Source organism: Camelus dromedarius, chromosome X (assembly GCF_036321535.1).
Source record: "Camelus dromedarius isolate mCamDro1 chromosome X, mCamDro1.pat, whole genome shotgun sequence".
Taxonomy (NCBI): Eukaryota; Metazoa; Chordata; class Mammalia; order Artiodactyla; family Camelidae; genus Camelus; species Camelus dromedarius.
Window position 1 is genome coordinate 60788884 of NC_087472.1, and position 13889 is coordinate 60802772.

At 43.4% G+C, this 13889-nt stretch overlaps 1 protein-coding gene across 1 annotated transcript; it reads right to left on the bottom strand.

Moving 5' to 3' along the window:
- Positions 1-2293: 2293 nt before the first annotated feature.
- Positions 2294-13889, bottom strand: ARR3 (arrestin 3). Its single transcript, XM_064483188.1, has 14 exons — positions 13872-13889; positions 13778-13815; positions 13473-13503; positions 13262-13322; positions 13018-13062; positions 8153-8352; positions 7974-8033; positions 7725-7792; positions 6935-7070; positions 6666-6750; positions 6349-6421; positions 5835-5972; positions 3719-3802; positions 2294-2390 (listed from the first exon to the last, which is right to left on the bottom strand). The coding sequence occupies exons 1-14, from the start codon at positions 13887-13889 to the stop codon at positions 2294-2296; spliced, it is 1134 nt and encodes a 377-aa protein (XP_064339258.1).

The following is a 13889-nucleotide window of genomic DNA, read 5'->3' on the forward strand; positions in this document are numbered from 1 at the left end:
CTCCAGCAGGAAGGGCAAAAGCTGTGCACTGGAATAAATGTGCGTGTGTGCTCAAAAGAAAAAAGGTCAAGTTCAGAGACGTGATTCCAGGCCTTTGCACTGCATGATGGGGAGATGAACCTTACCCCCAAACCCATGATAGGACAAGCCAGGTTATCCAAAGAGTAAGCAGTGGTGGGTAGCTAGAGATGAGTGCATAAGAATGATCATAAAGAGAAATGAGTATTTTTCACATTGTAACTGGTTTTGGCACTGGTCTCAATAAACATCACATTGAGATCTCTGAATTTTTCTTCTGCCTCCTTTGTAGAGACTTGTCTGGATAAATGAACAATGATGTAAGGGACCAGATAGTGGTAAGACCCCTTCTGAACCAGAGTTCTGGAAAGAAATTGATCCTTCTGAGTCATAATGATGCCTCCCTAGGACCAGGAACCCTCAAAGCCCTGAACCCATGACCTTTCTGATCCCTGACATGAATAACTCCTCCCAAGTCAATAGAGCAGAGTAGACCCTCCCAGCAGGGATTGAGCTCTAAGTATGCCAGGAGCAGCTGTAGTTATACCTTTCCTTTTGTTGTTCAGGTCAGTCTAACTAGCAACATGATGATGCTGTAATTGCCTCTTTCTGCCTCTACATCTTCTACCCACTTATCTGCCTCCTTAAAATAATCACTGTTTACAAGAGAATGTGTTGCAGAGATTTGAAACATTTAGTAGAGGGTTGGAGAGAGAATGTACCTGTCCATCCTCTCTGCTAGTTTTACCAACCTTTCTATTGCTTCCCTCAATCCCTTTTTCAAGTAAAACATGGCTTAACACCCACTCGTGATGTTATAGACAACCACGGCTATTGAATCATGAATGTTGCTAGAAATTAGGCTACAAGAGTGCTCCTGGCCAGCTGTGTTCCATAGCTGCAGCTGAACCTGCATAAAACAGATGTTTAGAAAGAAGGCAGAGAAAGAAACAAAACTTGCCTCTTAAAGGCTAGAACTTAATAAAGGCAAAATCAAAAGAGTCAAGGAAATCGGGTTCCTGAAAAGTGGCTGGCATGACCACAAACCAAGTGCCTACCATCCTAGGTCAGGTCCAATCCCAATAGACTGTTTCGATTAAGGAAGACTATAGAGCAGCAGATTTAAGGAAGCAAGGCCTCTTGGACTTTGTTACTGTTAGCTGGAAATAAGATGAGGGCAGAGAGAATAAGAAACAGCACAGGGTTTGGTAATTTGAGGAGGTTTCATATTTTATTTCCCCTTTATGCACAGATAATATGGGATGGTGATGAATCGATTGAGGTATAGGGTTAGGACTATGAGAGTGAACACACTCTTCAGTCCTCCAAGTACATGATCTTAGTCAATTCCAAAGGTTACCTGCAAAGGAGAGTCAGATACTTAACTCTGTACCTCTCCTCTACCCCCAGTACAGTCTTAGAACCGGAAGTGGAGAATGGCCCTTGAAAACAGTTTCCTGACTCAGCTTCTCAACATTTACAGTAGATAACTTTGAGGAGAAGAATCCCCGGGTAAGTCGGCCAAAGAAGGGGGCAAAAATATACTGTGTGATGCCTTGGCAGGTGCCTTCAAGCTGTTGTACATAAACTAAGTGATGATACGTAGGCCAACTGTCACCCTGGGCCAGGAGGAAATTAATCAATTCCCTAGAGAACCCACCCCCACTCCATCTCACCTCCCTATCCCCAAAGCCCAACCCAGGCCCCCACTGCTCTGCTCCCCAAGGATTATGCGGTTTGGTTTCACACATAGACTGGTACTCAAGTGAGTCTGATGGTTTCCAGGCCGAAGCCTAGTCTGTGGGCCTCATAGTATGCGAGGGATGTGGGCAGGTGGGCGGCACCTGCTGCCTGAGGTCACATGGTGCTCTCTATCCAACCATCAGCATTGCCCCCAGGCTTGGGCTCAGGGCCATGCCTCCTCAGGCCCTGCCCTCAGCTTCTGTGGCTCCCATGGTGGGGCGGCTGGAGAAGCTGGGGCAGTGGGTGATTGTGGGAGGGTGATAGTCAGGCGGGGATGGCCAGGACTTGAAGGAAAGCTGAAGGACCCACAGAGGGCGAGTGGCCTTGCCAGAGGGAAGTCAGGACTCATTTTGAGGAAAAGCATGTGCTACAGGAGATCTCATCACTGATAGGGGTGGAGGGGCTCATTCTAGGTAGTTTCATTACCCTCCGGAGGAGGAAATACAAGAGAGATCACAAGGCACATCTGGACAAGCTGATTTATTAGAGCGTTACAGTGGGGCTCCCACACAGAGGCACCAGAGCCAGGCACTCAGCTGCCCTCATCCCCCTCAGCTGCCAAAGCCTCCTGGCTCTCCTCGCTGCCAGGCTCCTGCCGAGCAAACTCCTCGATGACTATGTCCTCAGAGCTTGCAGAAGCAGCGAAGGGGAATGGAGGGTTAGAAACAACTGTCTGCATGTCTTCCACATTCAGTACTAGCTCCTGATCCCAGAGGAGTGATCCCTTCCCTGCTTCCCAGCTCAGATCCTCAGCCCCGCGTCAACTGCACTGGCTTCTTTCCTTCGCTCCCTCCCCAATCTCCCAACAGGAAAGTCCCCCCTGAGGGCTGGAGGGGAAATAAGAATGGAGGGTAGGAAGGAGAGAAGGGATGGAAGCATGAAAGACAGGAGAATGGCGAGGGGGCGGGGAAACGGAAAAACAAAAATGACAGCGATGAGGGGGAGGGATGATTGGGAGAAGAGCAGGAGGTGGAGGGCGGGGACTCAGGAAGGAAAAGGCGGGCTCATGAAAAGCACTGAACTATGACACAAAGCTAAACCACATGTTGCTACTGCACACCTATTGTAAGCAAAACTCCAGGGAACCTTTTTTTACACTGCCATCATCATAAAATAGTGCAATGGGGAAAGGAGGGTGGGGTTTCCAGGCCTCACATTTTCTTACCAGGTAGCCTCTGTAACAAGCATGGAGAGGGAGGGAAATATGGAGCTGAGGCTGATAAGGGACCCTTCAATTCCCAGCAGAAATGTCTAGTTCTCTTCCTTCGTCCTTTTTAACGCTCTTCCTCCCATACGCACAACATACAGACACACACACACAACTTCCTCTGAAAACCTAGACACCCAGCCTACCTACTGCTATTCAGTCTCTATCCAAACTGCCAGTTCCCGATTCACAAGATCAGAACTGCTTGGTCCCCGTCTGTTCCTGTGAGTCCCACCAGGTCACTTACCGTTCGATGGTTTCGGATGCATCAGGATCAGGGGCAGCTCCACACCAACATCACTGTGAGGATCCCAAGGTGGGATTACAGATTTCCCTCCATGTCCACACCCCGAACCTCTCTCCCTCAGTTTTCCGATCCTGGGTTGCCCTCAGATTCTCCCTCATGTCTCTTTTGGTCTCCTGATATCATCCTCCCCTTCTTGCCCCTGTCCCCCCTCCCTGCATTCTCTTACCTGGCTGTCAGGTCGCCTAGGATGCTGAGGGCAGAATGACACCCTAAAATTAGCAGCTGGAAATGGAAAGGGGCAACCTAATTTTACTGGGGGATGAGGGATCAAAAGGCCAACTCAGCCACAGAGTGGCTTGTTGGCTTGCTCATAGAGCGCACAGGTTTGGGAAATGGGTCCAGGAGAAGGAGTGGGGAATAGCTTGATTGGCTCAGTCCAACTGGGAGGAAAACAGAAGTGGCTCCCTAGCCTCTGCCCAGATGGACCCTGCACCCTCACTCACCCTCCACAGGACACCATCAGGTTGACTCTGACTTTGTAGGACACCAGGATCCCCAGCAGCTCTTTGTCCACTCCTGGTCGAAGACTAAAGCGGGTAGTATTCATTGTTGTGTGTTGGGGGAGGGTAATCCATTCAGTTCCCCCATCCCTTCCTGTGCACCTTTTGGGTTTTTTGGGGTTTTTTTTGTTTTTTTGAAGTACAGTCAATTATAATGTGTCAATTTCTGGTGTACAGCACAATGTCCCAGTCATGCATATACATACATATATTCGTTTTCATATTCTTTTTCATTAAATGTTATTACAAGATGTTGAACATAATTCCCTGTGCTATATAGAAAAAACTTAAAAATATCTATTTTTATATATATAGTGACTAATATTTGTAAATCTCAAACTCCCAGATTTATTCTTTCCCACCCCCTTTCCCCAGTAACCATAGGATTGTTTACTATGTCTGTGAGTCTGTTTCTGTTTTGTGGATGAGTTCATAGTGTCCATTTTTATTTTTTTAGATTCCATATATGAGTGGTATCATATGGTATTTTTTTCTCTTTCTAGCCTACTTCACTTACAATGATGATCTCTAGGTCCATCCATGTTTCTGCAAATGGCATTATTTTATTCTTTTTTATGGCTGAATAGTCCTGTGCACCTTTTGTCATCTAACAAGTCTCCCAGGCTCAGATCTCCTACTCTTGGGGACTGCTTTTCTGTTCCTCAAATCTAGTTTTTACCACGTCACCCTCTGCTTAAGAGCCTACCTTTCTGAATGTAACTACTTCACTGCTTGACTTTCACAACCCTTAACAATTTGGCCCCACCTAGCCTCTCTAGAACCTTCCTGCCCTAACTTCCTGACACCTGGATTACAACCTAAGCCGATCCATCTCTCCATGCTCAGAACATGCCACGCGGCTTCCTGCTTTCCAGCCTTTGTCCATGCTAGGCTCCCAATCTGGAATGCTCTTTTCTTCCTCTGTTGCTCTCCAGATCCAACACATGCTTGAAGATCTAGCTCATTCTATCTCCTCCAGGAAGCCCTCGCCAACTACGCTGGCTTCTTTGACTCCTGTTTAATTTCTTGTCTGAACTGCATATACTAACGTTTAACTGTTAGATTGCATTTGCATTCCTCTTTGTTCCCTATCTAGGCCACAAATTGACTGAAGGCGGAGAGTCTTAAACTTCTCTATGTCCTCCCACAATGCTTTTAGCATGGGGATGAGCATGTAACAGGTGTTCAGTGGAAACCCACTGACTGAAAAATAAGACACAGAAAGCAATATGATCTTGGGAAAGTCTCTTCATTGCTCTGGGATGCTGATCCTCTGTCTATAAAATAATGCTGTCTGGATGATTTTGCAGGCTCATTCTAACAGTAACAGTCTATAGCTACATGTTTGATAGGGCATAGAGAGAGGCAGTGGGAATTAACGCTTGACAGAGGGTGGCAGATGGCTTTTGGTGGGAGACACATACAACACTAGGGCAGCCAAGTCTTAGGCATAGGACCAAATGAATGATTTGATAGAATTCTGTCAGTTCCTATTGTATTATTCTCCTTTTTTGTCTTCCTTTCCCTCCATTTCTCACCTCCTAGTTTTCCACTCCACTCCTGTCTTCACTGGAGAGTAGCTGCTATAGAGATTGCAGTGTTAGAGCCAGATGACGTGAGATAGAATCTGTTCCACCTCTGCCCCTTATTAGCTATGGAAGCTTGGACAAGTTCCTTCATCTCTCTGAGCCTTAGGGTCATTAAGTGTAAAACAGAACAAGAACACGTATCCAGCCAACTTGAATGAGTTTCTTATGAAGATGACATACTACCATATGTAAGGCCTTTGTGAGCTGTAAAATATACAACATAAGGAATTTTTCCATTCCACTTTTTCCTTTCTTGTTGCCTAGGGCCTAGGACCTAAACCTGCCATTGGTCCCATGGGTATTATTTAGCATCCTGTTCCTCCAGCCTGGAGGGATGTCGGAACACTGGCCTAGGGACATTCTTTAAACTAGGTAGGCTTCATTGAAGACAAAACCTCAGGACTGTATATATAGCACACAGAATGGGTTGGGGATAGAAAATGAAGGTTGGGAGTTACATTTGAGCTTACATTGTGCTAGAGGCCAGATTGGTGTCACCATGCTTAAATTTGCCATCTAGTGCCAGGCCCTGTTTCTCGCAGTTGTCAGCCAGGAGTGGGGTTACTTCAAAGCTCTTGGAGAAGGTGGAGTTAGCAGCTATAGTCTCCCTTCAAAAGGAAAAGAAGAGAAGATCTTAAGCTAGGCTTGCCAACTAAGTAATTCTCATCCTCAAGAGCATTTTGCACGATTCCGTGAACCTACTAGAGTATCCAAGGGAGTTGGCATGTCTAGCTGTGGAGAGTAGGAACGATTCACTCCGGTCAGAGATCCTCATGCCCCTGCCCTCTCAGCATTTCAATGATCCTCTTGGGGGTATCCTCCCTCTAGTTCTCCTCCACATCAACCCTCACCTTGACTTTCCTCAGTCCTGGGCTCTTCTCTGCTTCCTTGTTTCCTCAACCCCCTCCTCTGCATCCAGACCCCAGCCCCCTTCCCACCACCCTACCCCTCAGCTCTCTGACCCTGGCCCCAGCCCCAGCTCACGTGAACTCCTGGATGAACACAGTCTTGGTGTACTTGTCTAGTGAATACAGGACAACATCTGTGATCTGATCAACTGAAGAGCCAGGAAAAAGCACATGACTACAATTAGTCAGTCATCTTCAAGACCCCAACTCACGGCCCTCAGATGTGACCTTATACATAGGCACACCATGCATTCAGCACAAAAGATATGTGTTTTGATGAACCTGCATTGGAGGGAAAGCCTAGATGAATGCAGACTGGGGAAGTGGGGCAGAGTTTTGGAAAAAACCTGTGGCTTTGGGACCAAGTACCTGGGGATAGGACAAGAAGCTCACCTGAAATCTTGATTTTTTTGATGACCTTGTTGGTGGAGTTGTTGATGGAAACATTGACAGAGATGGCTTTGCCGTGGTAGTGAACCTGAAGCAGGAGGGGAGGCTCATGGCGAGGTTGGAGGGAGAACACCCAGATCAAGCCCTTGAGTTTGTTTCCTTAGTGCTGTTGCCACCCTGGCTTCAATCCTTGTCTTACCCAAGTAGGAGATCAGTGAAGAAGGGGTTTCAAAGGGGTTTGTGGTAGGGGACAGGAAAGGCGGGTAACGAACCTCCCTGTCCATCCAGGCCTGGAGTTGTAGGGGCTGAGCTGACAGGAGGAAGCGGCGCACGGTCTGAGCCCAGGGGCCGGGGCCTGGCTCCAAGGGTGCAAACTGTATTTTCCGAATCACCAGCCGCACAGAGTCTCTGAGTAGAGGCCAAGAGGTCAGCTAGAACGTCTCCTTAGGACCCACAGACCTTTCCCATGCCAACCCCATAGCCCAGTCCTTGCTTGCGGGGTGGAGGTAGCAGAAAACCTCGCTCCAACAACACCTCTGAACCCTCAGTGAGATATCTAGACCACATGTCAGCAAACTGTGGCTCTCTGGCCACATCTGGCCTGCTGCCTGTTTCTGTATGGCCTGCAAGGACAGAATGGTTATTACATTTATAATGGCTGGGAAAAAAATCAAAGAACAATACTACTTCATGACATGTGGAAATTATATAAAATTCAAATTTCAGTGTCTGTAATTAAGCTGTATTGGCACACAGCCATACTCCTTCATTTACGGACTGCCTGTGGCCGCTTTCATGCTACAGTGGCATGGTTGAGTAATTGCAATAGAAACTATATTGCTCACAAAGCCGAACTATTTAGTTTTTGGCCTTTGACGGGAAAGTTTGCTGACCTTTGCTCTAGAGCAAAGAAGAGAAGTCAGAGGGGACTCAGAACTGGGCATCTGAGCTGGTGGTGATGGTGCTGTGGAGGTTAGAAGTAGGTCTGTTTCTGTCCTGAAAGCGAGATCTGTTTCCTGGCACAGGCTGGAGGCAGGGGTTTTGGAGAGGACCAAAGAATACCTCTTGGAGACTTTCTCCTCCAGGTTTTCAGCACAGAAACTCTTCACTTCAAAGTCAACACCACAGGACTGCAAAGGGGCAGGGACAAAGAGAACTTGTTTCCAACACTGCCCGTCTCTTACTTGTGGCTCTATAAAGATACCTGATCCCATCCCTTAGCTGTCCATTTCTCCAGTCTTGTCTGTTTATCCCTCTGTCCCTCCTCCCAGCACTGACATCTGCCCCTCTTTCTTAGAACCCAGACCTCACCTTTCCTGTATCGTCAGGACCTGGCTGCAATGCCACTGAACAGGGCAGGTTGACAACCATCTAGGGGATCAGAAGGAGGTCAACAAACAGAAGAAGTAAGGACCCCATTTCTCTGTTCTCCTTCTGTAACTTCCTCTCAATCTTCCCTGAAAGCCTTATCCAGGACTTGGGGTCAGTACCTGCAGGGTAAAAGGGTAGGCATTCTCCCCCAGTTTGTGCAGCAGTCGCTCCTGTAGGACTGTGAGGGGCCCCTGCGGGCTGCTGGGCTCAGCTGGGACCACTTGCTGGACCTGTACATACAGATCTTTGCGGAACGTCAGACCAATCACATCCAAATCATCATGGCCATAGCGAAAGGCACATGTCAACATGACAAACACTGTAGGCAAAGGAAGAAGAGAGTGACCTGTCAGGCCTGAGAGGGAAAGGCGATCTTAAATGGCTCACAGGAAGACATGGAGAGACAATGTAATATGATCAAAACAGTATGGCCTTAAAGAAAAGGATTAATGCATTTGACTATAGTAAAACTTAAAACTTCTTTACATTGAGTCTTTCTAAGTAAAACAGATAAACAACAAGTTCCTACTATATAGCACAGGAAACTATATTCAATACCTTATAACAGCCTATAATGAAAAAATATGAAAAGGAATATATGTATATATCTCTATATATATATCTGTATCTGAATCACTTTGCTGTGCACCAGAAATTAACACAACATTGTAAATCAACTATACTTCAATAAAAAAATTAAAATCTTTTAAAATAATGAAACAAATAAAAGCCTGGGAGAAAACATTTGCAAAATATATCACAAACAAAAGTTTAGTGTTCATAGTATATAAAGAACTCCCACAAATCAGTGATAAAAATAAAAATGTCCCAATATAAAAGTGAGCAAATTATGTGAGTAGGCTCTTTGCAGAAGTGCAAAATGGGGAGTGGCCAATAAGACATGAAAACATGTCTAGTCTCATCAGTAATCAGATAAATGCATATTAAAACCACAGAGATAACATTTCACACCCTTGGGATAGTCAGCAATTTTTCAGTCTGATAGCAAGTATTGAGCTGTGCTCCAGATGTGGAGCAATAGGAGTTCATTACACACTGCGGTGTTATATAACCACTTTGGAAAACTGGCGCCATCCAGTAAAAACTGAATCTGCTCATATCTTATGACCTAAGGAATTTAGAGGAACTCTTGCTCATGTCTATATGGAGATACACATAAGAATGTCCGTTGAGCCAATGTGTTTGTCATAGCATAAAACTGGAAACGATTTAAGTACCTATCAATGGGAGAATGGGTAAATAGTTGTGGTATATTCATATAATGGAATACTAAACTGGGGATAAAACAAATGAACTTGAACTCCATGTATTAACATGGTTAAATCTCAAAAACTGTTGAGTTAGAAAAAAGAGCTAGCTGCAGAATGATATGCACAACCTGAGATCGTGTATATCAAATTGAAAAGCATGTAGAACAATACCGAAGTTGCTCACAGGTATATAAATGTAGAGTAGAAGTGTAGAAACATCATGGGAATAATAAACACCAAATTCAGGATAGTGGTTACCTGGGGGTGAAGGAAGAAAGAGGAGGGAGGGAAGAAGGGGCATGGGATCAGGGAAGGACACATGGGAGACTTCAGTTTGTTTCTGTAATTCTTTTTAAAGCTACGTAGTGGGTACAGGGTATTCCTTACACAATTCTCTAGGGTCAGAATACCTGGGCTTGAATATGACTTGTATAAATCCCTCGAGTTGTCTTAGCATCAGTTATTTCACCTGTCAATAATAGGAGTGCACTAAAAGCTCTCCATATGTTATTTAGACCTCACAATAATCCTCTGAAAATGAGAGAAAATGAGCTCAAAGCTGTCAAGTGACAGCCCAGGATTTCAATCCAGGCCAGTCTGACTCCAAAGCCTCGACTTGTATGTGCCCAACTTAACTCATAGGATGGCTGTAAGGAGTTGATGTATAAGAAATCCCTTTGGAAATTGTAATTATAGATGTGGAGGATGAGGACGATGTTGATTATGATCATCAGCATGGGAATATTGGAGAAATGGAACTTATACTTTGCAGCTAGTACCTAAGATTAGGGGCAAACAGAAAGCCACTTCAATGCTCTAGTGGATTTTGGGATGGGGTACAGAGGACAGTAACAGAGATGGGGGGAAGGAAAGATTTAGAACAAGGGTGGGGAATCTTATTTTTATCAGGAGCCCTGACCCAATGAAAAGAAAACTACCAAAAGCCACACACTAATAGAAAGCAATCTATTTTTGTGTTTTTAAGAGATCAGAATATCAAAAGTCAGATTATCTGATTTTAAAATTACAAACAAGCAAAGAAAATGAGTCTATATTCAAAAGATACAACAAAGACTGAAAGTAATGATAATGGTAGTGTTTATAAGGACACAGGCAATGGGCAGCCTTGTACCCTGCAGGAGGGAGAGTTAATTGGTACAATCATTTTGAAGGGCAATTTGGCGATAGAAAGCTTTAAAATTGTGTGACTGCCCTTTGGCCATTCATTCTTTTTCTGGGCGTTTAGTCTAAAGAAATAATTGGACAGGTATGAAAAAAATCTATACAAGTGTGTACCTTACAGGGTTGTTTATCATAGCAAAAAATGTTCAACAATTGAAGATTGGCTAAATACATTATGGTACACCCATACAATATAGTGGTAGGCATCTTAAAAATTTATAGGTTTTTATATATTGACATAGGTAAAAAAGGAGATTAGAAAACATTATTTATAATATAGCATTTTTAATAAAATATAGATTTTTTACACAGACAATATGACTAAATATGAACTAAAATATTAGTGATTGTCTCTGGAAGATAGGATTACAGTCTTTTCCTCCTTCATCTGCACTTTGTAATTTTTCTACAATGAAGAAAAACTTAATTTTCAAAAGATCAACAACAGATAAATTCACCTTGGTTCTCAATTATGCCAATTAAAGTGGGAGAAGGGAGAGAAAAAGAAAAGCAAAAGAAAAGAAGGGAGAAAGGAAAAGAAAAGACAGAGAAGGTGAGAAAAAGAGGAAAAGAGGTGGCTGGAAGGAAGGAGGGAATGGGAGGAAATGAAAGAGATGAGAAATAAGACAGGAAACAATCAGGAGGGGCCGGGCAGAAGGGTATCTAGTAGCCCCTAACGTGAGGATGTTAATCAGATGAGTTGTATTTGGCACATCCTCCTGTTGGCATGTGGGGAGGACATCACCGCCCCCCAAGATCTTATTGGCTCTTGGGCAGTTTAGAATCATCTTTTTTTTTTGTTAGTAAATAGCTTGCATTTATTTTTTTAATTCAACATCTATTATAAAGTCATTAATTTAGATTTGTGTTTATTACACAAACAATACGTACTAACTGTGTGACAATCAGAAAACACACACCAAAAGGGAAATCCAAGCTCTGCCATCATACATGATATTCCAGAGATAACTATTATTGATGTCTGTTGAGTTTGCTCCCCAAATTTGTTTCTGTAATTAAACATAAGGCCACCTTAGGTATTTATGACTTCTCTCTCATTGCCTTTTGGAAATTAAACATTTTATTTTCAGATCATTGTAGATTGACATGCACTTATAAGAAATAATACAGAGAAATCCCCCAGAGATTTTTGTTAAACAACACTTCATTCGCACAACCACATATGCTGCCCTACAACCGGCCGTTTTCATTCAGTGGTATAGTGTAAGCATATTTTACATCAACAAATGCACCTCGGGAAAAAAAAAAACATATTTGAAAATACGATGCAAATAAGATTATATTCATAAAAGTAACAAAACATATAAAATAGCTAAGGAATAAACTCCAGAAATATATACAACTTAATAGTAATATAAACCTATTAAGGGACATAAAAAAGATTGGAATCAAAGGAAAAAACACATCTTATTCCTGGATCAACATTCTTTTTTTTTAAACTAAAGCTTTCTTTCTGTACATTATTCTGAAGATTTTGTAGGGCTGTAAAAAATGATTTAGATTTTAGAACTACAGAGTAATTGAGAGTCTTAAATAAGTTGGTTAATTTACTGGCTAGTTCCCAAAGTTCCTCTGATATTTAAAACTGGGTGGACTGCCTTTCCATACTGTTTAATCTGAGAGATTCAAGTCTGTTTTATTCCACAACATCTAAAGATTATATCTGAACTAGTATTCATCAATTTGTTCTGAGACTTTTTCAAATCAAACTCAATTTCAATCTAGTTGGATCACAGAGTAAGAATTAAAAGAGAAAAAAGCAGTAAAAAAAACAATTCAGTGTAATATTGATCTGTAGTATCTTATTCTGTGGCCAGAGCAATGTCTCTTGCTGTTACTTGCTGTAGTTATTGTTTTGTTTGTTTATTTGGGATTTTTTTTTTAATGGAAAAGATGGCTTCCCTACATAAGGGAGAGATGGAAAGACATATGCCAGAGACTGCAAAATGTCAGCCTGAGGGCCACATCCAGCCTATGAAAAAATAAAGTTTTCTGACCTAGCCAGGCCTTTCAAAATCTTTTAATTAGTTGCTAACACTTGAAATTCAGGAAATTTGCATAAAAATCTCAATCTCTGGTGTATTGGATCTTCCTATAGGCACAGCAGTGAAGGGGGGGTACTACCAACAATAATGGAGAAAATCAGAAATTTTAGGGAAAAAAACTATTTTGATTTCAACACATATGCTTTAGAAATATATTTATTTTGGATGTCATTTGGGAATGAATGGGGCATTATAATCTTTTTCAGACTTTGGATCTCTAAAGGTCTTATTCTGAGCTTTATTTCTGATTCCTCTTTAATAATCAGAAAATTTGGCCACACTGGGCTGAAATTCCCAATTGTTGACCTCCACCAGGTGAGACATTCACAGTTCTCACCACTTTTTAATTTTCTTATACCCCTCTGGTCCACTCGTCCAGACCATTCTTTCAGGTTGCTTGTCTGGTATGCATGACATTTTAGTTTGGGGTCCCTGGCACATAAACAAACAAGGAATTTTACTTACTCTTTCGACCTTTTAAGTAATCAGGGTCAACCAGGACTACACCATCTGTGGAGAGGGAGAGACAACAGGCACCCTGGTCAGGAATAGTCCTCAAACCATGAAACAGAAGTTGATCCCTGAATGGTTCCTCCGATTTTCCCCTTTAATTGGCCTCCTCTTCTGTGTGGTCCTTTCTTGGCTTTCCTTTACTCCCTGGCTCCCATTCCCTTCTCCCCAGGCTCTTTCCCTTTTTAAACTCACTGACCAATGGGTTCCACCATGTCCACATGGTCCACGAAGTCCCGTTTCCCCAGGTAGATGGAGAGCTGTTGTGGAACAACCTCCCATGTTACTCTTATAATCATCTTTGAATGGATTCCCCTGATGCCCCCAATCCAAACCCCTGAGACCTCGAAGGATGTACCCACCTATCCCTTTTGCCCTCTCATTTGCCCAGCTGGGCCAGGTTCTCTCACCTTGCCATTGGAGCAGGTCTTCTTAAATACCCTATGAGGAGGAAATCATAGGATAGGGAGGGGGATTGGAAGAGAAAGGAAGAGGAGAAGGGAAAAGAAAGGCAGGGAAGTGGGGAGAAAAGGAAATATTTCTAGGATTAGAAGAGGCCCAAGGAGCATGAAATGGCACAAAGGTGGAGGTAGTTGCGATAGAGTCCAAGACACAGGTTGAGGAGAGGTGTCCAACCCCTCTACCTTAAAGGCAACTACTTGAGTTTGGGTAAGTGACAAGTGACAGCATCAGCAAGTTAGGAGATCTTACTTACTTGGACGTGTTGGCCATGGTGTTGATGTTGAGCCTTTTCTGGCAAGAGGGAAAGAAGGAGGAAGGCTCAATCATTTGGTCCCTATTCTCCTTACCCGACTCTGGTATACCAT